At 41.8% G+C, this 25,446-nt stretch overlaps 1 protein-coding gene across 2 annotated transcripts in view; it reads right to left on the bottom strand.

The window, feature by feature from the left end:
• Nucleotides 1–1,502: 1,502 nt before the first annotated feature.
• The window catches only part of NET1 (neuroepithelial cell transforming 1), a 72,249-nt gene continuing 48,305 nt past the window's right edge, over nucleotides 1,503–25,446 (bottom strand). The window contains exons 1-9 of one of the 2 annotated variants that reach the window (XM_068275999.1): nucleotides 14,629–14,880; nucleotides 11,538–11,645; nucleotides 9,798–9,965; nucleotides 9,074–9,233; nucleotides 8,897–8,973; nucleotides 8,523–8,780; nucleotides 7,082–7,252; nucleotides 4,846–5,032; nucleotides 1,503–3,608 (exon numbers count right to left, since the gene is read on the bottom strand). In XM_068275999.1, the coding sequence (XP_068132100.1) occupies nucleotides 3,214–3,608; nucleotides 4,846–5,032; nucleotides 7,082–7,252; nucleotides 8,523–8,780; nucleotides 8,897–8,973; nucleotides 9,074–9,233; nucleotides 9,798–9,965; nucleotides 11,538–11,645; nucleotides 14,629–14,721 (1,617 nt within the window). In that variant the 5' untranslated portion in view covers nucleotides 14,722–14,880 and the 3' untranslated portion in view covers nucleotides 1,503–3,213. Of the gene's footprint in view, nucleotides 3,609–4,845; nucleotides 5,033–7,081; nucleotides 7,253–8,522; nucleotides 8,781–8,896; nucleotides 8,974–9,073; nucleotides 9,234–9,797; nucleotides 9,966–11,537; nucleotides 11,646–14,628; nucleotides 14,881–25,446 lie in introns of those variants that run through there. The other variant, XM_068275998.1, reaches the window with a different exon arrangement.

The raw sequence follows: 25,446 nt of genomic DNA on the forward strand, positions 1-25,446 counted from the left end.
TCTACAAAGTTGGACAGCACTGTGGTAGGGGATTTAGATTGTGGATAGCTGGTCTTAATATTTATGTAGGGCCTGTCTCCACTCAGTTTTTCTGTGCATTTTCTGTACAGGAAAACTGCAACCAATGTTAATTAATGGGCTAGTTCATACTAGAATGCATTTTTCACATGCAGAAAACTGTTAAGACAACTCATGAAGAAACACTGACTAGTGGAGACAGGCACTTTATTGGCTGTAATTAAGGCAATACAAACTACACTCCATTTGTAATGGTACCAGTCAAGTTCACAGATGGGTTTATTATAGAAGAATTGCTTTTCAAAGCACGAGAGACCACCCTTGTCAGCATCTCATTTACAACAAAGACGCTTGGCTTGAAGTGCAGTCAAAACATTTTACATCAGTAAACGTGGCAAAAAGGTCAGAAAGTAATTTTGTTACGGTTATAAGTAATCCCATTTTATAAAAAAAAAAAATAAAAAAATGCTCACTTCCTGTCCAGACAGGAAACAACACTTCAACTGGGAGAGACGGGGAAAAAAATTGCTCTGTAGTTAGAGGCCCTTATTCCGTTCACTTTGGGGTTGATGCATGAAAGTGTGTAATATTGCTGTGTGCAGACAACGCATTGCAATATTACCACTTGTACCAGCAGCAATGTACCGCGAGTTATGTTATTAGCGTGACCCGTGGTACTCGAATATTGTAAACGCTGCTGCAGTGACGCGCTACTAAGGAATGTTGCTGTTTGGAATGTGCGTTGTCATAGCAACGCTCACACAACCTCCAGTACTATGGGTCGTGCTTATATTGCAACTCACTGTACATTACAGCCGGTACTGATGGTAATATATTGCCGTGCGCTGTCTGCGCACAGCAATATTACCACACTTTCGTGCATCAGCACCTTTGTCTCCTAAGTTTTCTCCACTGAAATAATTTTTTCATCTTCTGTTTAAAATAACTTTTCAGCGCTCTGCAATTGAAAAACTACCAAAACAAACAAAAAAAAGTGAGAAAATACAGTCAAAATGATTCTATTTTCTTGCTTGCTGGTGGAATAAAATGCATTTTATTGATTAGATGTGAACATATCACCTAGGAGAGAGCTTAGGTGAAAAGCTGAATTGAATAAAGGCCAGAATCTCTATCGGTTTTAATGCAGTCCTTTCCTTCTATTAGAAATGACCACTCAAGGCTGACAAGAAATCACGCCAAGAAATGGAGGCAGCAGTTATAATAATAGTGGTATTTAACCTTCATTCACTAAGGGCCTGTTTCCACTACATGCAGATTGGATGCAGAAAAACTGACTCCAATGAATGCCTATGGGCCATTCTGCATCCAATCTGCATGTAGTGGAAATAGGCCCTTACCTAAAAATAAAAAAAAAATGTCGAAATTGGGTTTAAAGCAGCCGTTCATATCCACTTACTATGGAGAGGAAATGCAATATTATCAAATACGATTTCCTCATTAATGACTTGTTTCACACTTGAAAGTTATCTGAGGGATTTCTTTTTATTGTACTTGAAGATATATACCTGTACAGGTACATTTACAAAAAGACATGCATTTCATTTATGTACAGTCACCAGATTCCCAACAATGCATTATATCCAAGTTATCAAAACCGTATTTACAGTATATATGGATAGCACAGCAAATAAGATGGGCAGTGAATTTCTTTACAACACTGATTCACTAATTGTACAAAAAAAAAAAAAAAAAAGCTTTATTATTATGGTAGTATCATTTCACATTACATATTAGTTTCTTTAAACCATCTAAGATTAGCAACAGTCAAAAAGTATTTCCTTCATATTCAACTACATTAGTCGAAATTTGTTAATCTTTTACAACATTCCGCCCGACCTTCTACAACATACAAAAACCATCTACATCACATATGTGAATTATATAATATATATATATCCCATATGCCTAAAGCAGAAGCCCCAACCTTTGACGTCATTATACTTCATGAGTCTCGCAGAGTATAACAACAGAGGACAGCATTGTGCTGCCCAGGCACCGAATAGGGACAACTGGTCTAATTCTTCTTGCCCAAGTACAGTAATTCATTATTCAGCTTGCTGAGTCTACATCACAGAAATCCTTCACTATCGTCTACGTTTCTCACAAAACTAACACAAACCACAAAAAAAAAAAAACACACCTTCAAACAAAGAAGGAAAGGCAAAAAATAATAATATTATTCACCTGACAGTATTTTGGTATTCAGCTGCCCTGCAACATTTTGCTGAAAATAAAATGCATCTGGGGAATCAAATGCAGCCTCCAAGAATCTTCAAAGGTACAATAAAACTGATTAAAAAAACCCTCTAAACTACTTAAAAAATTAAATACCTGTCACACACAAAAGGAATGTACAGTAAACAAAAGGATATTCCAGTAGGTAACATGGATAACCTGTTAAAGCTCAGAGTCTGTTTCAAACTATAAATTTGCTGTAAAATGGGCATATTTTGATATTCTGTAATAGTACAAAAACTACTGGCTCAGGTTACAGTTTGCATATTTCAATAGCTTACTGCCAAGGAAATCCGCTGTAAATAAGAACACCAAACATGGCCATGATTACCAGATATCACACTGTTCTTGGAATCTACGACCTCATATACAATGCCCAATTGCCGTCATGTCACTTGGAAAGAATAATGTTTGGACAAATCTTTTCTGTCTTAAGTGCAAATGCATGGGGCATCAGCAAAAGCTTTACCAATGCAACATTTCATAGTTAAAATGCCCCCACACAGGAAAAAATAAATACAAGTATAATGCTGTATACACACTTCACATTCCCGCACTCGATGCGCCTGTCGATTCGCGTCGACTCGATTTCCGACATGTCCGGTTCGCGTTTCGATGGATCATTAGGTCGATTTGGCATACTTTACATGTAAATCGACCTAACAATCATCAAAATGCGCTCCGAAATAATTGAGTCGACGTGAATCGACGGGCGCATCGAGTGCGGGAACGCGAAGTGTGTATCCAGCATAAAACAGACCCTGATTTTAACAGTGTTAGCTGCATACCAGTAGCTGCCACTGAAAGGGAACTTGGGGAAGGTAACAAATACAGTAGGACCAGTGAAATAATCCCAGTATGCTCACATTGCAAAGTTATTAAAAAAAAAAAATGTACATATGTATAAATAACAAGTCCAGCCAAAAGGCAGATTGCAGGCTACACCAAAGTTTCTTTCCTTTTAATGCTCTGTGTTTTCTCTCTGGATTTCCAGCTGCCAGACAGAGCTCGCTGGAATCTCCCAGGCTTGGGATCTTCTGGTGAGTCCACAATGGAACTGTCTGCATTTTCTTCAAGGTCCATTTCTACAACGCCAGATACGGTGGACGATCTTCTAGATGTGACAGTGTTTGAAGATGGAGGGTGGTTTTCTTCACATTCCTCACTAAGCTCAGGGAGCTCCTTCAGTTCAGTTGGTGAAGCATTTTGGTATGGTGCGATGGCTGTTCTGATACAGTTCAGCCACTGCTGCTTGTGAAAAACATCATTTGCTTGGAGTGTGTGACTCTGGCCTATGCAGGCTTCTTGGAAGCGAACTCGGAATATATTCTTAGCTAAAAATGTAAAAGAACAAAGCACATTAGCCACAGGAAAATATTTAGAAGGACAAAGTAAAATTTTCATGTCTCAGTAGTTGATTCCATGACAACTGCTAAGACAAATACATAAAGCATAGAAAGCGTGAGATTTCAATGATTCTTGAGAGCAAGGTGAGGGCTCTTTCACACCAGTGCCCATTTTCTGTGGTTTAAAGTTAACCAAGGTAAAATGAAAGTCCATAGACTTTCACTTTACCTTTCTCATCCCACACTGCGTTTTGGTGCGTTGTGGTTCAGCGCACCCGGGTGCTTTTAATCGTCAGGAGCCGGCGTTTTCCCATCGGGTGAATTAATTACTATCGCTGCTGATTGCATCGCACCGCTACATCCCGACGACATGCCGCAGGGCATATAACAAATGCAGGAGAACGGCTCCTGCACGCGTTCTAGATGTGAAAGAGCCCTGAGAGTATTATCAAAGTGAGCCAATTTAGCAAACTTGTTCCATCCCTCTTCAAAGCTATAAAGGAGTAGGATCTGAAGAGATGGTTGGAAGATTACACCCCATAATATCTCTCATCCTCTATGGTCTGCAAGTCAGGACAAGGCCAACTTCATGTATACTTCCTTACATTAGATTCTCATATTTTAGGAAAGAAAGTGGGTAGAATTCAAGACAACACACAAAGAAAGTATTGTCGTGTCTCCCCAGTAACAAGTTCCCCAATTACAAATGTCTTGTCTCTCTCTCATAACAAGTTTAATGTGTCCCCAGCACACTGTTCCTGTTGCAGTGTGGAGCAAGGAAAATGTTAGCTTGAGAGATATAGTTACTAGACATCACAAGCTGCACTACTCCTGGAGCTCTCCTGGTGTCTCCGCCCATCTAATGAGCTCATGTGTAGTCACAAGACAGCAGATAAAATATGGATTCAGTTGCCAGGAGATTACCAGATGCCAAGAGAGGGAGTGCAGTCTGTGCTGTGTCAAGTGACTACACCCAAGCCTAATATGCTGCTCTGCACCCCTATGCATGGGACTGGGGGAGTTAATGGGGCAGGAATATTATGATTTTCTTAATTAAGAATAAGGTGAACTGAATATAAGTAGATTCCTCCCTTTTCCTACATACCCTAGCAGAGTAATCAGCTGAAATCACTTTTTCAGACTGGTGACACGATTCAGGTTTAACCAATTAGAAAACAAGTTTAATTGCCGATAAAAAGAAGCCACACTATTATAATCCGCATACCTTTGTCTGAATTGCTGAATGCACCTCTGAACGAGCCACCCATCCTCACATCACCATCTTGAAGATCCTCCAAAACCAGCTCTTGCACAGGAATTGGCTGTCTATAAACCTGGTAGCATTGGTGCTCATTCCGTGTAATTGGACGGGTTAGAACCAGAATATCTTGAAAAAGGAAAAGGTACAGCTTCTGCAAATAGAAAAAAAATATATATCCATTAGTCAGTTATACAGATCAATGTCCAACATGCTTGTCTTTGCTTAAAAGTGACATTATTTCTTCCAAGACTAAGAACAATGTGCTGAATTCTGGAGTTAGACTGGATTTGAGTGCTGAAAGTTAACCGAGCACCTAGAGAGCTCCTAGGTCAAAAGATGAATCAAATTAACCACACCCTAAGGCCTCTTGCACACTGCATGCATTTCAGATTCCGATTCCGCTTTTTAATCTGTTTTTACATCCGATTCCGATTCAGATTTTTAATCTTAACTGCATGCTGCGTTTTTTGATCCGTTTTTCTGTTGAATGTATTCAAGGAAAATCGGAAACGGAATCGGAAACGGAATCGAAAAACGGATTTGCAGTGTGCAGGGAGCCTTAAGGAGGTTTGTAAAAGGTGTCTGCTTCTCTGCCCCTGTGCTGCAGATGAAGCAGTTCAATGTTGCACACCCCTGGCCACTACTATGCATGTCAAGAGATGTAGTCCATTAAAGTGATTATAGCTCTGGGAATTGATTGCGGTGGCCAGGGACACGCGACATCACAGCGGCTACTTCAAATTGCTGTACTGTGGCACAGGGACAGACAAAGTAGTAGGTCACATATAGACACCCTCAATGATAAGTAAATGTGTGCTCCCCCATCCAAAGCACACACCATTTATAAATCTCCTTTTGATCTATTTGTTAAATATTGTGCCCAGATCCCTTTAAAGCATACATGTCAAACTCTGGCCTGTGGGCTTAATATGGCCCTCTGAGCACTCTAGACCACCAGAGAAGCTATATTGGGAAGGTAAAGCCCTAGAACACCAGGGAAGCCATATGAGGAGGAGGACAGCGCTAGATACCAGGGAACTGGATAGGGGAGGAAGGACCACTAAACATTAGGGAATGGAGGGGGACTATGAGAAACCAGGGAATTTTATAAGAGAGAGAGAGAGAGGTGGCCACTAGACATGGAGGTCGGCCCGCGACTTGGTCCAAGAGGTCAATTTCAGTCCATTTTTTATTTGAGTTTGACTCCCCTGCTTTAAAGAGAACTTGAAGTGAGAGGACTGCCAGGCAACTGGTATTATTTAATAGGAAATAAATATGGTAGCCTCCATATACTTTTCACTTTAGGTTCCCCTTAAGTGAAGAGCATGCAACCTCGTGTTCAACTTCATTTAACATTTTGAAGCGCCTGGCTATTGAGCTGGTCCTATGCCTCAGTACTTTGAGAATCAATAGTGCACAATACACATGCAGATGAGGGTCACCCACTCCTGTTGGCTGCTTGTTGCAGGTGTGTGACTTTATTCACACTACCGAAGCGAAAATCTCAGAAATTAGCAATTACCGAAAAGGAAATCTCCTTTTACCGAAATTACTTAAAGAAAAAGTCCTTTCACTTAAATGTTCCATGTACGTCGGAGTTAAAATGTAGCTTTAGATTTGCACTAAAGCCAAGGCTAGTTAGTCCAAGCTGTTTAAAGAGGGCAGCATGCTATAAAATTTGAGCTTGGGCATACAATCACTATTGTACTAGTAATGGGTCCATTTACTAAAGTCAGGCTGTTGTGAAGATAAGAGTAAGTGATATTGTACTGGGCAAACTTTATTAAGCAATTTCCTCTTTTTTCTTTAATTACTCCTTAAATGTACAGACACATTAGATAAAACACAGCTCCTATCACCTCAGTAGGTGCAGTGCTATAAAATAAGGAAATGCAGACACTTCACACTGATAGCTGCCCAAAGTGAGAAGTTTCATTGTCTAATACAATTTATGCTGCTCGCCTCTAAGTAATAATTACTTATTAGGTTACCATGATTATTGGACTTGTGCAGCAAACAGTGGTGGAGTTTACTGAGATCACTTAAAATCTAGTTTTGTTTTTTTTAAGAAACTACCCTGTACTTGGCTGGTTGTATAAAATGACCCGTCAACACATTCCTCTTTTAGGTGAATCACATCCACAGTATAATAAAAACAAATTAGTTTCCGATTGCATACTGTACATTAAGAAACACTTACATGGCCATTTTTATTCTTCAGCTCGCCATGACACAACAGTGATTTGCTTGACTCTATCCGAGGGTCTTTCTGCTTATCATCGAGGTATTCCAGCTTGTCGATGTAATATTGGCATTCAGACTCTCCCTTTTTCAAGTTAATGTCTGATAGCACGCCTTGTATTAAGCATAGCTGCAAAATAACATAGATAGGTCAGTGTGCTTATACTGTATGGTGATAAAACGACACACAAACACTTCTAAGGGTCCTTGAACACTTATTGCATTGCGGTACTCTTTCCTAGCGCAGCTTGTCACAATAGCCATAACAGGAAATGGAACATGACACGCTGCCTGTGATGTGACCGCAGTGCTCCAGGTAAAGCAGAAGCTGCAATGTGTAATCGTGCATTTTCTGCAGTAATCCTGGAAGTGTGGTTTTTTTCTAGGTACATACCGCAGCTATAAAGCGTGGTGTGACTTTTTGGCTGTGGTGCGATCGCTCCGAATCGCATCACACCAAGTGTAAAAGGACCCTTAATGTTCCAACAAAATTAGCATGCAGGTGTTTCTACAAATCTACATATGCAGAACGAAGACTCATAGATCCCCAATAAGGAAAAAACAAGACATTTTCAGAATTCATCTAGGAAGTGCAAGTTTAATGTCGAGTCATGCAAATACTCATATTTAGCAACTCTTTTATGGTTATATTCCAGCTTTTCTTATATTTCCCTGAAAACCTCTGAAACTGGTGTAGTCCCTGTGCTAAGTCTGGCTTAGATGCAGTTTGCTTCATGGGACAGTATAGTCACTAAAGTGAGAACAGCATATGGCAAATACAAATGAAGAGGTTTTATTGAAAATGGAAAGCACAGGAGTCTGATCAACTAAATTAGACTGGAGGTTAAAAATACATTCATAAAAAAGTTCTGTTTTGTAGCAAGTGGGTCATAAAAGAATAAGAGTTGCCGAAAGGTTAGCACGCTAGCAGCTATAAAACTCGCAGTGCTGCACTCACACCCAGTGTCAAAATTTCACTAGGACAGCCTGTATTTATTTATAGGTCTTTGCAATAGCGCAAACATTTCTAACCTCACGTTCTGCTGCGCAGCTGCTGCCCGAATCGTTAAGCTGTGCCATGTATGGCTAATAGGATTTGTGTGCATGCTGCAATGTATGCCTTCCTAACCCCAAACTGCAGTACAAACATACAAGCTTGTCTGAGCCTAGCGTGCATGTTTGCTCCTTCAAAGAAGGGACAGGAAGAAAAAATGGACCTCCCACTGCAATTGGAAAAAGCAACTAGCAAAACAGCCATACCAGTTCCTGTTCACCAAAAACTAGAGACACAAGATCCTGGACAATACTTCTCACTCATGATTGTCTGAGCCAAACTCAAACATATCAAACGACGAATATCTATAGGGAGCGTTAGAAACGTGCAGAGTAGGGAAACTTACAGCTTCCTCCAGACTCTTGCTGTCAGGATGCTCTTTCGCAGTGTGTCGAAGAATCTCTTTCAGCAACAGAGGATATTTCACCAAGCGGCTTCTGGGAATATCAAGGAAGCTCCAGAGGTCCAGCTTGCGGCTGAATGGCGATTCCAGACACCGTTGCAGAAAGTCCTGGACTCTCCTGTCTAATTTCTTTTTATCCAGTAGAGCCTTGGCAGCCAGCTGGTGACTACAGTATCCCTTATATGCATTTAGACGTGGTAACTGTTGAAAGAAAAGAGATTCTTGTTACATTTTGTGGTCATTTCGATGGCCAATAAATAAGACATCTGAAAACTATAATGTTAGGACACTTGAATGCAAAATAAAATGCAACTTACCCAATTAACAAGTATGTGGCCAATCTGGCCAACTGTTCCATCCTCCCTTGTAGCGTCTCTAAGTTTAGCAAGAAATTCTGAAAAAATAAAAAGTAGAACTTGAAGTCAATCAATTAAAGTAGTAATAAAAAAAAAAAAAAAAAAAAAAAACGACATTTGGTTTGGCTTTTAATGTACCTTCATGCAGGGGAATGTAAGCATCAAGGTCTCCGAATATCTGTGTGAGTTCCTCCTCTGACATGATGGACAGCTTCAGCATTGGATCATGGTAAGCCTTTCTTGCCAACTTGAGGTCTTCTATTAGGTCATGCTCTCCTCTAGTCATTTCAAAGATAGCCTACAACCAAACAAAAAATTTAAATTTTAACCTTGAAGTAGTAATTTAAGAGTGGGTTATGCAAATAAAAATTTTTTTAATTCAGACATTCTAAAGGCTCGTACACACGCTTGACTAAAATTGGATGAGGCAGCCAATAACTACCACCTCAGCCAATAAGTGTGTGTACGACAGCCCCCCAATCTGCAAGCGATCTGCCTGGCGGATCCAATCGCCAACTAATTTGAAGACGCCGCTCCCCCGCCCGCTGTCATGCAGGTGCAGCTCTGTTGCCCCTCCCTCCCCGCATAGCAACAGTATGCATCATCAGCTACATAGCTGGCATGTATCTGTACTAGGCGGCCCAGCAAAGTCACCCTAGGGGATCGGGTCCTGATCCCCGACATACATCACAGGTGTGTATAAACCTTAACACTGAGATGTTGATGCTCCAGTTTCCACTAGCTGGTGTTCCTGTATTGTTAACAGTTACTTTGTAACTAGTTTTAAACTCTGTGACTAAACTATTAATCAGATTTACATTGTGTGATTAACATAGTATACAAGGGCTAAATTAGAACTTACCTCTTGCCGTTTAATTTCTTTGGTGGTCAGGGTTTCTTTAGTATTGACATCCAGCATTTCTGACCACAAGACACTGTTCCTTCTTTTTGGAGGAGTAGGGGCCGCCATCTTGCTACAGGCCTTGTGTGCACTTGTTGGAGACTTGTTGTCAGCTCGCATGGTGAACGACTGACAGAGAGAAGTGGAAAGAGACCATCACCAATTATGACAAATAACGATGACAATAATACATTTATTAACAATATTTCACAAACATTTGCACAATGGCTTTTAATTTATTTTGTAACCATTAAGATAACAATGGAACAAAGTTTTTGTACGAATATAGCTATTCCATTAGGATTCTGGTTAAATGTAACAAATATGACCAATGTGGATAAGGAAAACTGAATTACAACACTGATGGTTGAGGGCATTGACCTCTTAGGCCTCGTTCACATCATACGCGCTTTCGTGCGGATATGGAAGCGCATATGATGTGCTGAAACGCAGGAACAGTAGAACGGCATAGACTGCCCTTCTACCGTTCAAATCTACTGAGCTGCGCAGCAGTAGGATGCCCTGGGAAGCACTTGCGTACTGCTGCCTGCATTTTTCCCGCAAGCGCAGAGCTGATACCATCACTGTCAATGGATGGGATCAGCAGCGCAGATGGCATGCGCTGCATTCAGATCACACGGCCATCTGCACTCCTCAGATGTGAACGAGGCCTTACTATCACTTATAACAACAATAATGCAATTGCAGCAAATGATTATAATATTTTGTAACATATTAGATTAATATTGTATTTATATATTTGGTTTTGTAAAGTAACCCTGTAGGGAGAGAAGTGTGTAGGCTATTTTTTTTCCTTATAAACATAGCCAATTGCAAGACTGTCCTGCTCATCTCTCAGGGCCCGTTTCCACTAGCGCGGAATCCGGGCCAAATCCGCAGATTTTCCCTGCAGGTAAATCGTGCGGGAAGATGCTGCCATAGGAGACAATGGCACCGCCGGCTGAATTGCTTACCTTAGAGATTCGGCCGACATTGCCATCAGTTTCCGTGCGGGAGTCTGCGAATCCCATAGCCGTGCATGGCACAGCTTATAAGATTCATCAGCATTCCAGCAGACCAGGAAGTGCCGCCGCACGTGTCGCAGCCGCACACGGCACTAGTGGAAATGGGCCCTCACTCTTCAGCAGGGCCTGAATTCCACAGATAAAATAAGAATGCAATTAAGCCTGGTACACATATCCAATTTTCATTGACTAATGCGTCGCCAATTTTACCAACTTCCTGTAGTAGGAGGGCCAACAGATTTTGAATGCTATGAACAGATTGTGTAGGTCAACCCTCATACTACATGGAAGGAAGTTTTGGCCTACCAGAATTGGATGTGTGTATGCAACCTGAGCTAAATCCCGATTCTGGATCTGTGACTAAAGCCTAGTATACACCTTCAATTTTGATTGGCCAATTTTACTACCTCCATGTAGTATGATAGGCAACAGATTTTGAATATTATGAACAGATTGTGTAGGTAAGCTCTCATACAATATGGAGGTAGTAAAATTGGTCAGTGATTTGCATTTTCTGCACTCCGTTATTAATGAGGGTTATGCTGCAGTTGACTTTTTTAGCCATGGATTGTTAACTTTTACAGTGAGGAAGAAAAAAAAGGCACAGGCTAGCTCTACTCAGGACTGGTACTGTACATACACTTAAAAAAACACGAAAATAAGTAGCTCGTATTACCTGGATAGTTTGTCCGAAGCGCCGAACAGCCCCATTTCTCACAGGGGATATCAAATTGGCTAGTGACGTTACACGCGCTAGAGGCCGTACTCTCTTATTGCTGGGCTCCTACAAAAGGAAAAACATATTGCATTGATTAAAGTTGAACCAGAACCATTTTTTCTCCCTCCCAGGCCCTGCAGCTACAAGAGTGTTCTCAAATCACAGACATTCTCAAACACAAACCAAATATGAAATGCTAACCTGCACTCCCTGGAACTCAGACAATACAAGCCAACATAGTTTAGCCTGTCTGCACGCAAGCTGCATTAACTAGAACAACAAAAGTAATCCCAGTAAACGTTCAAAGGGCAGTGTCTTCATGTAGAAACACATCCACGGCAAGCAAAGAGCTTGCATGAATGCTTTAAAGGACTGAGCAGATTCAATGCTATGGGGCCCAGTTTTCCAGAAAGGTGCAAACACTAGTGCAAATATTGAGCAATTTAGTAGGTTTTACCAGTTAAAATGTATCATATTTATTGTTCTGGGCAACTGCACCATTTTTGCTCCAGATTTCTGTATACAAAACTTGATAAAAACTACTGCATAAGTAGAACAGATGCACAGAACAACCAATCAGAATCCTCAAGAGCTGAACATCTGCAAGAAATTATTTGTTTCTATGTTGCTGCCACTTACAGTTTACCTAATGACAATCTGACTGATTTTAGACTAGCTCATCTCCTCATAGTAGATTCTCAGGTATTTCTTTTTCATTTCAAAAGCTCTCCCTAGAAATGATCTATACAAACATTCTGGCCAGCTTCCCTTTTCATTTGCACACTATTTTAGCAGTTGGACTGAGCAACTACCATTCAGTAAGTACTTTTGTAAATAAAGAAATACCCGAGAATATCCAATGAGGAGACAAACGATTCCAAAACCTGTCAGAATATCCTTAGCTACAGTAAGTGACAGCAACATAGGAAAACAAATGATGGTGCATTTTACTCTGGGAGAAGGTTTTATATATACCCTTTTTAATATTTTACAACTTTTCACAATAAGTGTCCTTTAGGGCTTTCCCCACCAACAAGCTAAATCCAAGTTCAACTTTTAAATAACCTGCTAGCTTAATGAAAAAATATTACTATTCAGTGCTAGCCTCCTGTACACTTTGCTCAATCTGCAATAAGCAACATCGACTTCAAAACCTCTTCACCCCCCCCCCCCCCCCACTTCCCACTCAAGTTAATCCATTCTACAAGTAGTAACATGCAAAAGCCATGGCAGATTAAACTATTGTTGGCGTCAAACCGGTCTCAGTAATGCAATCAGATGATTGTAGTTGCAAATGAACTCTAAATATTGTAAAATGTTCATTTTACTAGATCCATACAACACATAATCTGTTGTGACCCCCACTCTCACAAACAGCCTAATGTTAAACACGCAGGGCTGCATAAATACCACCAGTGGCTAAACATACAGGTCTCTTTAATCTTCCATCCACTATCAGTGTACTTTACAAGACAGCATATCTGCTAAGCACTGAGATCTGCCTCTGCATTTACTCTACATACAATGTTCTGAACTAGTAAAGGAAGACTTCCCTCAGGCATGGAGGACTGCTTAATAAATCAAACAAAGGACAATGGTTTACTGTGTCCAGTGAAAGACAGGTGTTAACGTCTTTACGGCACATATGTCAGCGTCACATTACAGGCCACTGACACAGTAAAGGCACATTTTTAACATTTGCCTGGAGGAACACAAGGAACTTCTTGTTTTAAATAAAGAAGGGGGGAAAAAAAAAATCAACTTTCAAAAAAGTAATCCACTCTTTCCAAATGGACTGATTAAAAGCAGCAGGAACGTCTGGAACTGGTTCTGCCTGAAAATCAGGGTACTTTAAGGATCTGCAACAGCCGCCACTATTACTAAACACACACTTGGAATATGCATTGCATGGAGGTAATAGGCTGCCACAGGTACAGCTCTAATTGAAAAAAAAAAAATCCAGCCACTCAATCTTGTACACTTTACTCAATACAGCTATTAAACACATACACGTCACACTGCACTCGTGACAAATTACTGCCACAACCAGGCTATGGAAATACAGGGCTGATCACAATCTACCAATCACTTTTCTCACAAGGTAATTCAAAATAAACAGGCTGCTAAACCTATACAGCCATAGCTTATTTTTGGTTTAATTACCCTGATAAAAAAAATAAATAGTAATCAGTAGCTAAATGAGACAAGTGTGAAAATGCTGTTCAACACATAAAATGTTATATTACCCGACAGGAATGTGTGTCATGTCTCCCTGTGAGTCCATTCGGAGGTCTGAAGACACGTTCTAATCAACAGGTGGAGAGTGTCACTACCACCCAGCTTAGGAATTTTATTTTTACAGCAAGTGTCCAGTGTGAGCTTACTGAAGACCATGCTAAATATATCTTCAACTCCATGAGATTTCAATGAAACGCCTAAATATATGTACATCCTATGTATTAGTCACACAGCGAAAACGTTACAGCTTTACACATTCTCCTACACAATCCCTCACTGTTGTCTCATGAAAGAGTTACTGAACAAACAAAATACTCAAAAACCATCATATAGACACGGAATGACCAGAAAGTACAAACTGAGGCTTCAAATAAGACACACATGAAAACAAAGAAAAGCTTCAGGGGGGAAAAGGATTCCAGACTATGCTACACAAACTAAACTATTCACAGCAAAAGCCCTTAGCATAAAAAAAGCACCAAACACAATACAGTTTAGACGACTTTCAAGATAAAAAGTCATGCATTTTAGTGAAAAGATGATAAAAACACATTTCAAATGCAACACACAAATTCAGTACAAAAAGCAACAGCTCCACCTCCAGTCCTAAAACAGTCCTTTTAGGCAGCAGTTACTGAAAAGCTGCCCTACCCAAAGGCAAGACAAATGAGGTGAATAGTTATTTAAATCCACATGGTGTTACCGGTACTAGTTAACATAGTACAAAAAAAAACAAAAAGCCTTAAGAATTCTGTGACAAATAAGCCTTTGAAGAAAAAAAAAAAAAAAGTTACTTCAGTCACAGTATTACCTCAAATTCCTTCGAACCTGGATTCTGTACTGCTATCACCTGAATAGTCCTTTTGATAGGCAAGAGACCTCCAATGTCATCATGAGCCACCATACTTTATAATATCCCTCTCACAGGAGTCACTGTGAATCCACTTTAGAGGTGCTGCTCTGTGTGGAGCAGCTAAATGTTCATAAACGAGTCTCCGGTGTGCTAGGAAACAGTCACGGTTTCTTCCCATGCTGCATACTTCCCTTGCTCTTGCTGGTCTGAGCCCTGGAAACTGCTCTGGCTGCTCTGAACTTAAAGGTGGGAGGGGCTACTTCAGTGGCTTAGTGGGCGTGTTCCCATGAAATACCATGTCATTACAATGACAGCTGGTACACCTACACTCTACAGATCGGGTTACATGCAGCATTCAGGCTGAGGCTACATAGCTCTTTCAAACCTACTAGTTTTTCTGATCTAAACACAACCACATAAAAAGGAGGAACACCGCTTTAAACTGAGCAGTTGCAAAAACATGTATCCAGTCTAATAACTTGTATATATGTTACTGTGGTATAAGCATTCTATTTATTTTAACTAATCTGTACCAAATTTACAAACATATCCTAGGGACTAACCAGTACTCATTTTATAGCCAACCTGAAGTTTATTATTGTTGTAATCTAGTATTTATATAGTGCTGACATCTTCCTCAGTGCTTTTACAGAATATATATTCTTGTCACTAACCTCAGAGAGGCTCACAATCTAATCCCTACCATAGTCCTATTTCCAAGGCCGATGTAGAACAAAGTGAATTAACTTATCTGTATGTTTTTGGGACATGGCTGGAAAATAAAGTACCCAAAGGAAACCCACACACAGACATAAAGAGAACACACACCTTTTTGGGTTGCCTTACTAAAGCAGGCCCCAGGTTCCCCCAGTCCAGTGTCAGGAGAAAAGATGCTGCAAACAAACACATTTTAACTGGGCATGCAGGGCCATATTTAGGGCAAGGCCACCTAGGCCATAGCCTAGGGCACCACAGGAGCAAGGGCACCAAAGCAGCAGGCTAAATTGGTGCAAGCTTGCAAATGCTGCAATGCCGGAAGATCAGGCGAGTGCCTGACTGCAGTACTCTGCTGCCAGCAGCATGTGCAGTGGCCACCTTTCTCTCTGTGCACGTTTGCTTTGCATTGTGGCCGGCGGATACGGACTTGGGCAGCATTGGAACCTGAAAGGAAGAGGAATCTTCTGCACTGGAGACGAGTGGAGAAATGAGTGACACTGATGGCTGCTGAGGGCAAGCTGGCTACCTATACTGAAAGGAGGTAGGAAAAGGAGGTATTAAAGGAAGTCATCTGGCTACCTATACTCGAGGGAAGGGGGAGGAGTCATCTTGCTACCTATACCGAAGGGGGTGGCTGGTGACAGTGGCCTTGGGCGGTAAAGAGTACAAATCCGGCCCTGTGGGCATGATAAAGTTCATGAGCTGCACATGTCCAGTAGAAGGAATTGCTCATACAACTAGTTCCTCTTACTGGTATAGTCCTCCTCTTCCAGGCTGTCCCAGCCCTGAGACCCCAGAAGGTAACAGGCATGTGGCTGCACTGTGCCTGCTCAGTAGCATGGCTCTGGCTAGGCAGACCTGATTGGTCTGTGCTACTGTGCAGTTGGCTCGCACATGCACTTTTACCGAAGCCTGAGCAGGTCCGTGAACTGTACATGTGCAAGCTGTTGATAAGCGGTTTTGCGTAGGAGATAGTGCAGGAACGGGCATATAGAGAAGGACGGGGGAACCTCTAGAGGACCCAGGGACTTCCCTTTCCCGAGGAGAGTACCCCTTTGCCACACTTTTTACATACAAGTTTCTTTTAAATATGACTACTTAAATTAAAACACAGATCAGCTAAAGTACATACTATAATTCAGTTTTACCTTCACACTCATGGAATTGACTGGGTGGCCCTTATAGCTAAAAGCTTACATTTAACCTCTTATCATTGCTCATATATGATGCTGACATTTTTCATAGTGTATGGTTGAACAAATAATGCCACTAGGGGTTGTTTTATACTGTCTGCGTATTGTGCAGGTATGTTTTATTTTGCCCGATTGCAAATGGTGCTGTTGCATTTGTGCTTGTGTAAAAAGTAAAGCAGCACAGGAAAATCCCTAAGAACTTCTTGTGCTGCAGCAATTTAAAAAAAGGATTTACGAAAAGCTGTAAATGCAATTGCATCGTGAAACCCCTCCAAACCTGTGATAATCACAGTGCAGTGAGTGTAGATAAAATCTTGACCGCGATGCAGCAGATTTATAATGTTCGCTGGAAAACAGCCTGTTTGAACTGAATACAGGGCATGGTAGTGCTGACCATTTAGGGCTCGTTTCCACTAGTGCGGTGCGAATCGCCGGGATTCCACCGCTGACGAAATTGCATGCGGATGAGATTCCGCGTGCGTTTTTTTGCCGCGATTTCGCATATTCAGGGTATATGCGAATTTAACCATGTCACTGCCTGGTTCAACTTAGATTACTTTTGGTGCGAATTCACACGCGAAATCGCGGCAAAAAACGCATGTGCGACTTCCCCTATTAAATACATTGCCTGCGAATCGCCTGCATTCCACACGCAGGCAAATTCTGCAGGCTGTACCGTGCAGAAAAACGCACCAAAAAACTGACAAGTGGAAACCGGGCCTTCCACTTGTATTGGTTATGCGAATCCGCATGCAGACAACGCATGCGGATTCGCTCTAGTGGAAACGGGTCCTTAGCATCCCCTCTTCCCTGCTGCTGACCATACCCCCCCCCTTTCACTGCAGCTGTGTTTTTCATACCACCTGCTGTATGTTACAGTCAGAGCTGTGTGGTAATGGCACTCGGGCATGATTTTAAATGGCAGAGATAGGAAACCCCATTTAATTATATTAATGCGGCTAGTCTGCTCCGTAGTCTGCTATGTGTAGCAGGCGTATCAAGCCATGTGCATAGCTCAGCACTGGTACCAGTATGAATGGACTCCAACTATCCCTGAAAGGTGCCAACAAGCTAATAACTCCACCATAGTCAAGCGCCAATTTGTGGGAAGCCACTGAACTTACCAGTGTGTTTTGTGGTTTTGGGAGGAAACCAGAGTGCATGGAAACAACACATAACATAAGAAGATCATACAAACTCAATGCAGATAGCCTCCTGGCCAGGAATCTAGTATAGGATTTTAGTACTGTCAAGTCAGAATACTAGCCACTGTGCTACACTGGCTGATATGTATAAAAAGCAGTTAGTACCTGACAGACGACTGCTTTTGGACTAGTCCATCTCCTCATGGGGGATTCTCACGGTTTTCTTTATTTCCTGAATGGCAGTTGCTAAGTCTAACGGACAAAATAGTAACCCCAGCCAACCTCCCTACTTACTATTTTGGCAGGTAGACTTAGAAACTGCTGTTCAGAAAATGCTTTTTTTTTTTAAAGAGAAACTGTGACCAAGAACTGAACTTCATCCCAATCAGTAGCTGATACCCCCTTTCCCATGAGAAATCTATTCCTTTTCACAAACGGATCATCAGGGGGCTCTATATGGCTGAGATTGTGGTGAAACCCCTCCCACAGTGTGATGTCAGGACCATGGTCCTAGCAGTTTCCTGTCTGTGAACCTCATTGTATTGTGAGAAATAACAGCTGTTTACAGCTAGGTCCAACTGCCAAAAAAAGCAAGAGGCATCCTCTTCCACTGACTTCACCTGCCAGCAGTAAAAATGTCACCATGTGGTAAGTGTCAGAATGTAAATCAGGGCAAGGAAAGACTTTACAATGGGAAAACATTGACTAAATAATTTTATGCATTATTATTGTACAAATGAAGCACTTTTTTATTACATTATTTTCACTGGAGTTCCTCTGTAAACAAATAAAACACTGAGAATCCCCATGAGTAGATGGACTAGTCCAAAACCTGTCAGTTCTGAGAGTACACTCAAAAATGGATTGAGAACATGATCATCAGCAGCAAACTATCAAAGAAACCAGCAGTTGGAAGCTTATGTTTAGTTTTGGTTGTTTGTTCAAACTAGATTTCTGCTGAAGCGGTAGAGCAGTGGCCCTCAAACTAAGGCCCGCGGGCCGAATGTGGCCCCCTGAGGCTCTGTTTCCGCCCCCCCCACTCACAAAATGTATTATAGATGCGGTCAGCTACATTTTTAAATATTGGTGGTCCGGATATAGAATGAAGCCAGAAAGCAGTAATTCGCTGGTTTCAATCAAATTCCACATCAGGTGACACTGTTGTCCAATTGGACTGCAGGTTCTCACCTGGGTATGCTTCACTGTCTGGCCCGCAAATACTTCTACATCATTTTATGTATACTCCGGCCCCCCAGCTGTCTGCAGTATGTTGACCCGGCCCTCCACCCAAAATGTTTGGAGATCCCTGCGGTAGAGGGTGCAATATTTGCAGCTTTCTGATCAGCATTTTGACACGATAGAATTTATATAAGCTGTGTGCCGCCATTCACAAGAATCGCTAAGAAGCAGTGCGATTGGTTTATGACAGTAGTTGGAAGTATCTGGAACTAAACTGATATCTGGCACTAATCACATGATATCTGGACAGTTTTTAATTGCCCGCCAATTGCCTCGCCCCACGTTTGTGGCTGACTGTGATCAGCACCATTAGGCCTCATACCTACTAGAGTTATATTTTGTGCAGCATGCAAGATCAGAAGTGTATAGACAGCAATGCCTGATGTTCCTACTTATGTTAACAGTAAATGCAGTGTAATAATAGTAAATGCAATAATGCAGCAAATGCATTATTGCAACACACTGCTGTCCCAGTAGTGTCTCATTTACAGTCAGTACATGGAATCAGCACTGCAACAGAGAGAAATATAAGTGCAGTATGTTAATACATGAAAGTACAGCCACCTGTGCTGTATAGTGGGAACAAGGATTTATTCAGCAACTGATTGCAATAATTTTCCTAGTTGCTTAAAGTGAACTTGTAGCCTCTAAAAAAAAAAAAAAAAAAACAGATACCTAAGGAGAGGTAAGGCTCTTGGTCCTACAGAGCCCTCCCGTTCTCCTCGTTACCCTGCAGGCTGCTCTGTTCGAATCTCCCGCTGCAGGAGACTCCGGCAATCTTCGTAAGCACTCGGGCTCCCGAAGACCAGCGGCTCTGTACTGTGCACGCATGAGTGCGCCAGAGAGGGCGCTCGTGCATGCGCAGTACAGAGCAGCCAGCTGGTTGTGGACTGGTAACGGGGAGCCTGCGGGGTAACGCAGAGACCGGCAGGAGAACGGGAAGGCTCTATAGGACTCAGAGCCTTCCCTCTCCTTAGGCGAGTATCTGTTTTTTTCCATTTTAAAATCCACTTCAGACTCCCTTTATTGGCTGAACACGTTAACTAAAATCACAATAACTAAATAAAATACAAGCTATAAGATGCCTAGGAAGACTAAGGCTTGGTGTCCAGTCCTGCCCTTTATATTTTTGAATGTTGGCATCAGTTTTATATGTGTTTCTAGGCTGTGTTCACACACAGGTGTACATTTCCAGGACAGTCAGGTAAAACTGACCGAAAACTGATGCGAAACTGACAGGATAGTACTGGACCGGAAATGTACAGATTTATTTATGACCCAAGCCTTAAGGTGCATACACACATCAGACTATAGTCTTTGGAAAATGAAAGATCACAGACCAATCTTACCACCCTTCATGTAGTATATGAGCCATACTCTACACAGTCTAATCTATGGAGCTGAACTCCCCATCAGAACAAAATCTTTGCAAGATGCTGCACACACAGATGCTGCACACACTCAAAAGATCTGTTCCTGCCAAAAATTCATTCCTGCAAAATGCAATGATAGTCTATGGAATCTGCAGATCCCCATACACACATGATTTAACTGACATTCATCTGCACATCAGATTCACCAGGATGGATTTTCAGATCTGCAGATGATTGCTTGATCTGCAGATGAATGTCAGTTAAATCGTGTGTGTATGATGATCTGCAGATCTCATAGACTATCATTGCATTTTGCAGGAATGGATTTTTGGCAGGAACAGATCTTTTGCAGATACTGATCTTTAGTGTCTGCACAGCATCTGTGTGTGCAGCATCTTGCAAAGATTTTTTTCTGATGTGGAGTTCATCTCCATAGAAAAGACTGTGTAAATTATGGCTCTCATACTACATGAAGGGTGGTAAGATTGATCTGTGATCTTTCATTTTCCAAAGACTATAGTCTGATGTGTGTATGAGCCTTTATAAGGGTCCATTCACACTGAATCAGTTGCTGACAGTTATAACTGAAAGGACAACTAATTAGCAAGGCAATATCCATGTTTCCCTATGGCTCAGCTCAGATTATATCCGTTTCAACTAACTTTTTCACAATGCTTTGCTTTGGAACAACTGATCAGTTAACCGCCTTAGAACCCTTTTCCATTAAGAAATGTAATTGCGGAATGTCCATTGCAGCAATTCTGCTGCGATCTGACAGGTGAACAGCGGTAGATGGAAGCCGGCACCCTTTGACAGTTCTCGTCAGTGCTTCCCTTTGTAAACGAGCTTGGCCGTACTGCGCTTGGACAGCGTTTCGGAACCACTCATTGAGGAGTGGCTTAGCTTACTGTGTGGACTGGCAGCGCTTGCTCACGAAGGTGAGCATTGCTGCGAGTACATAACCAAGAAGCTCTTGTTAGTTATGTCCAGGGAGTCCCTGTGCGTTTACGCTGGGGCAGACGAGGACAAGGGAAGCTTCTGGACAATCCTGAGGTTTCACTCTACCTAGCTAAGTATATAACTTTTTGTCCCCCTAACTTATGTTGATCTGTGTACAGATCAACACACTTTACATTCTTCTTAGCCAAATTGGCTTCCTGATCACTTAGGCCACAAATCTTACGTGCGCACCAGTGTCACCCGATGTCAGTAGCCTCCTCTTCTGCAATATGCCAGAATAGCTAGCCTCTCCTGATGTCCTTTGGCTCCTGCAGGAAACTTTAGAGTCTCAGCAACGTGTTGTCACTTGCTTGTGTCCCTACCCTCTCCATAATGCTGGGAATACACAATGGCCTCGATTCATAAAGCATTTCCGCATGAGGAAATGCTGAAAACGGCTCACTTTACCGACCACACAGCCAAATCTGTATTCATAAAGGCTTTTTCCGCATGAAAAGCCGACATCCACGAGCAGAGTGATAAATCACCGCCTTGCGCGGTGATTATCACAGCAAAAGTAACAAATGTCAATTCATAAAGATTAGAGGTAGCGGTATGCGGACGGGTATTACCGCTACCTCTGATGTGGCGAGAAGCGTGCGGAATCCGTTGCAGTGAATGGGACAGACCTCCCAAGCAGCTGCAGAGAGAACACCGCACGGAGGGATTCCGCCTGCTTCCCCTGTTTCCGCATGTCTCCCGACAGCCTAACGCCTGCCTACAGCGGAGTATCTCCGCACGCCTGTCACAACTAGCTAAATTTTTATGAATTACCACCCTGAAGGCGGAAATACCGACAGCGGTGTTTACCCGCTCGACTTTCCCCGCTCGCAGGCACTTTTATGAATCGAGGCCAATGAGTTCTTATGGAAGATAGATGGCTTGATAGATAATTTCCGGCAGGTCCAATCTAATTTCGATTGTTTTTCTGATTGATTTTCTGATCACTTCTATACAAATCGATCAGAAAAACTATCAAAAATCAGAGCAAACCTGTCGGAAATGATCTATCGAACCATCTATCTTCCGAAAAAACTCATGGTGTATTCTCAGCATAAGGTAGTACATGCTCCTTGGCTAAAAGATGAACAGCGGATGTACAGAGATCTTTCCAAAATCTAGTTTTGGGCGGCATAACGCTAATTTGTAAACCAGGCTTAACTTCTAGCAAGAACCTGAGGAAGTAGACCACACACACACACACACACACACACACACACACACACACACACACACACACACACACACACACACACACACACACACACACACACACACACACACACACACGCGCTATACTACAAAGTTTTTCTATTGCAGTGCTTTCCCCAAGGTTGTTCAGTGCTTCCTGATAGTAAAAGCAAGCCCGTTAAAAAAGGGCCAGCTTTAGGCACAACTATTAACATCCCAAAAACATACGGATAAGTCAATTGGCTTCACCCTAAAAAAAATTGGCCCTAGACTACAATATATACACTACACAATATATACATAGACATATGACTATGGTAGTGACTAGATTGTGAGCTCCTCCAAGGGATGTTAGTGACAAGACAATATATACTTTGTACAGCGCTGCGTAAGATGTCGGCGCTATATACCGTAAATACTAAATAATAATAGATTTTTATATCGCAGGTAAAAAATTCTATTTATATCATGGCTTTTTTTACACAGGGTTTCTATCTGCAACACTGAGGTGTTCAGGGCAGCGGAATCGGAGCAATTTTGGGTACCTGGAGACGGAGGTTTCATAAACTTAATAGTCAGATGATTTTTGTACCGACTCCACAGCCCTGCATGTGTTGAGAAACTTTAGTCTGACTTTTACTCTCTAACACCCCACTTGAAATACCAGTAAATATAAATGAGAAGCAAAAGGGAAAGCCACAACATGGTTAGTGTTGAGCTTCAAGAAGTAAGAGCTCATCAGCTATTAGGGCTGAGTCTTAAAATGTACTTTCGTTGCTTCAGTCACAATTATGTATAGCGAGAGCAATTCCTGGAGTCATGCACAAAGGCACATTGCAGTCACGTCAATCCTCATGCTTGTGATATGATACACTGTAATAAAATAGGCAAAACTATATTTTAAATAAATCTATAAAACACTAGAACTAAAGAGGAGGTGGATTTTTCCCTGAGATTTCTCTGCACTGTTTGTTGGATATTGTTGCTGTGAAACATAGGTAGGGCCTTACAAAAGTAAACTTAATAGTGAGTCACTTTTGTAGTAGGATGGTGTTACTACCAGAACTTTGCTCTGTAATACATTCTTGCCCAGTACAGGAAGCACTGATCATGGCAAGCCTGTGCAGGTTACACTTGAACATTTTCATAGTCTCAACACATTTTGAAAGCCACGATTTGGAAAAAGGTTTGTGCGGAACAGGGCAGACTATTTGGGTGTCAAAGCTAGGTTTGAAGCCCCACTGAAATCAATGAAGATGGAATTCAGGTGGATATTTCAAGGTCTGATTAGTAGGCTCCACTTCCCAGTCAGAGAGGACATCTACCCTGAACTGATATGACTGTACACTTATATTTAGTAGAATTGAACCTTCAGAGGTAAGCAAAGTCTCTGAATAGCTGGTCCAGATAATTCTATGGCTGGTCAACTGCAAAGATGTCTGAGCCCAGCAAAATTAAGTCTGTCACTGTGACGCCGTCGATATGACATATCGAACGCGTCATGGAGTTACGTACGCCAGTTTCTTCGCAAACCAAACTGACATTTGTTGGTTTAAAATACACTTTTTTTTCCTCTTACTCTCTGGCTGCTAACAAACCCTGGCTCTTTGGTAGCTTCTAATTACAGCTCTTCTCACCTCTGTGTTAAAGCGGTTCCCCCAGCATCCCTGGAAAGGTTATAGCTCATCCATCAGAGATTAGATGGACAGAAGCTAATAAACCGCCCCTTCCCCCAGACGGGTAGGAATCGATATCAGCAGGGGGTTCTCTCAGGATTACCTCAGCTGAAGGATCAAAGAGAATCCATCTCCCAGCTGACCTTTCTGTGATCTCACAAATATGAAATCCATCTTTTGTCATAAAGATGACTTTCCAAATAGGCAACGGCCTATAGAACCCGCTTATTATGAAATTCGGAACAAACCACACAATTGGATGTTTCCGAATTAAAGGTAAGCCCTGCCAAAGCAGAGATATGCATTTTGGGGTCACCGTTCACTCTAAACCCCCCCCAAGTTTGATATCATTGTTATCGTTAAATTCTGATCGACCTGAAAATGTTATTAGATTTAACATAACCTGTATGGTTTGAAGATTAGCACACCTATCATGACTCAGCTATATTTTTGTGTTCATGCGAGGGCCGGCAGATCTCCTGTTCCAAAGAGGTGTGTAATCCACGCCCCCTAACCCCTCCTTGCTGGAGTGGGGGCTATAACCACAGAGAGCCCAGAAAACTCTGGTTCCTTTACCTTTAATCTGACGCCTAGTAACATCCTGGCAGCCCGCAAGGACACGGGCCAAAACCTCCATCTTGGAACTATTTCTAACAAAGGCCTGTTGGCCGCATGGCAACCGCCATTTTGGACTTTACGCCAAAGACTTGCGATTGCCGCATGGACTACCAATAACGGTATTTGAACTGTATATTCGGACATTCTGTTTCTTTTAATCTATACTCTCTATCAAACCAAACTGTTCTAAAATAAGCTGTGTGTATGTAGTTTAGAAATAAACTAACGATTTTCATCGTTCAGTCGTGTGCCTTTTCTGGACATCTGATTGCTGCTATAACGAATCTGCCCTCTGAAGAGTCAGTCATACTACCGCATTGTTTTGTGATATGCTTATAAATTGTTGATTTGCTAGCTAGGTTGTAAATAACCGTTTCTTCCTTCTAGGATTAGCTAGTACCAGATTTCCTGTGCGAAATCGATAACTTTCGTTTCTCGATTGTAAATACAATTCGAGATTGCATCATATAGGGACCCAGTAACCTTTCATTTAACGTCCCATTGCTCACAGTCTTTAAGCCGTCGGAAGTGACTATTCCCCGAACGGTGACTGGAGCGTGTTGAACGTGATTGGGCTGGCTACCGTATTATGATAGCGTTGGGGTCTCTTCGCCCTAGTTGGAGA

Source organism: Hyperolius riggenbachi, chromosome 3 (assembly GCF_040937935.1).
Source record: "Hyperolius riggenbachi isolate aHypRig1 chromosome 3, aHypRig1.pri, whole genome shotgun sequence".
NCBI lineage: Eukaryota > Metazoa > Chordata > Amphibia > Anura > Hyperoliidae > Hyperolius > Hyperolius riggenbachi.